At 35.3% G+C, this 2,088-nt stretch overlaps 1 protein-coding gene across 1 annotated transcript in view; it reads right to left on the bottom strand.

Moving 5' to 3' along the window:
• Positions 1-2,088, bottom strand: part of Alg12 (Alg12 alpha-1,6-mannosyltransferase) — a gene marked incomplete at its 5' end in the record, with an annotated part of 9,596 nt that overhangs the window by 5,830 nt on the left and 1,678 nt on the right. The window contains 1 exon segment of the mRNA XM_011305260.1: positions 1-2,088. Coding sequence (XP_011303562.1) covers positions 749-2,088 — 1,340 coding nt within the window.

The raw sequence follows: 2,088 nt of genomic DNA, 5'->3' as shown, positions 1-2,088 counted from the left end.
GGATAAGCCAAATAAATCAAATTCATGTTTCAAAAACATTTCTTTCCATCAATTAACAACAATAATAATATATTTTCCACATACATTTCATTCGCTTCTAATATCATAAATCACACACTTTATAGTCCGTAATAAAATTTATTCAGGAAGAATCCTTAAGGCACATCTGATACGTCCCACGTATTCCAATAACTCGATTACTCAACATGAGGTAATCATTTGAGCACTTGAAACATCAGCCCTCTGTCTAAATGCAAGAGTCCAGTGTAGAACGAGGTTTGAAGAAGAAGAACTAAACATTTTCTCAATTTTCAGATTTTTTAATGAAGCCCAGGCGATTGGACTGATACTGCTGTTTATCAAACTATCCCAATAATGACACCAAAAACGAAAATAAAATTAAGTCCTTCCGTCTAGAAGTTTGACAAATTAGAAAAAAATTATAATACAATTCCCAATGGAACGCGAACAGAATTTCCTGGCAGACAGTAATTTTTCTATAAATTTATTCCACACGTAGATTATCAATTAAACAATCTATATTTTTTCTTGAAAAATCTTAAAGAGATGTCCAATGAAATTCTGCCACTGCAGGACCAAAGATCAATATTTTCAATACGACATAATAAAAAATGAAAAGACATAATAAAAAAGGAATTCGATTTTACTCAACTAGTGTAAACTCGAAAAATCCGGATTTTCGTTAAAAAGCCTCTGGCCTTTTTCTTAAAAAAAAATCTGTCAACTCTCACAGATCACTATTCTCACCCTCTGCTCTCTGCCTTCTCCTCCTTTTCTCTCCATTCCCCGAATTTTTTTTCCACCCCTCAATCCTTTTCACTTTCTCCTTTCTCTTGTCCATCAGATCCTTCAAGGCTTCACTGAAGTACATAAGTGTCTCAGCAATTGGTCTCTCCATGAACTTCTCAGCAATCTCCTCGAACCTATCATCACTCTCAATAGACAATTCAGCCCTCAGAATTCTGAACTGATCGATTATTTCCTTGAGACTCTTCTTGGCATCATGGAGAGCAACTGGATCCTCAGTTTCAACAATCAACTTGTCAACTTCGTGGAAATTAGCTTCGAGGGATACAGCACCTATTTTATCAACTCCTTCAGTCGATTCGAAGTCAGAATTACCAGTTGACTCCGTTGATGACCATTTTTTCAAGGACTCGGGATCCTCAGAGACTAAATCCTTCTCAAATTCTTTGAATTGATTTATTATATTCCTTATGCTGTCCTTCACTGTTGATATTTTTATTCCAGTCGATTTCTTTTGTTGTGGAGCTGTTGGAGGCTCTTCGGGGACTTTCCTCGTGATTGGAATGGCCTTTGGAATAGGTTCCAGTTTTCGTTTAATTTTTGGTTCAATTTTGGGAAAATCCTCGACACCTGGAGGATTCAATTCTTGTTTCGCCTCTAATTCTTCTTTCTTCGTCAGAATTAATTTCCTAATTGCTACTTTAAGTCCACTATCCTCTTTTGGTACTGGAGGAGTGTCCAGTGGAATTTGTTCCATCTTCTTCTGAATTTTTCTATCGAGTTTCGAGGGTTTTACTTCGATCTCTGGAGATTTTTTGATTATTTCTATTTTTTCTAGAATTAGATCGGGCCTTTTTGGAATTTTTCTCTCCACTTTCACTCTCTCTTCAATTTCTAGAATTGAATCCGAAATTTCTTCCGATTTTTTCACAATTTTTGTTGTCAAAGGTTTCACGTCGATCTCTTCTGATTTTTTATTTGCGTCTATTTTTTCGAGAACTATCTCAGGTCTTTTTGGAATTCTTCTTTCGACTTTTATTCTCTCTTCAACTTCTAGAGTTTCATCCGAGGTGTCTTCCAATTTTTTAACAATTTTTCGTTCGATCTTCACAATTTTCTCGACTTCGATTCGTCTTTTCTCATTCATTTCCTTTTCCAGTTCCTCAAATTTCGCTTCCAGCAATCGCATTTCTGCTTTATTTATCCTACTATCAATGAAATCCGGTCGTTTTTTCAATTTATCATCAATTTTCAAAATTTCAGGTGCTGTCATTTGTAATTTATTCTTAATCACTAAATCCGGTTCTTCATCCTGTTGAA

This window comes from Fopius arisanus, unplaced genomic scaffold, assembly GCF_000806365.1.
Source record: "Fopius arisanus strain USDA-PBARC FA_bdor unplaced genomic scaffold, ASM80636v1 scaffold00041, whole genome shotgun sequence".
Lineage (NCBI taxonomy): Eukaryota > Metazoa > Arthropoda > Insecta > Hymenoptera > Braconidae > Fopius > Fopius arisanus.
Note: the sequence above shows the minus strand (reverse complement) of the source record. Positions and strands in the feature narration are given on the sequence as shown.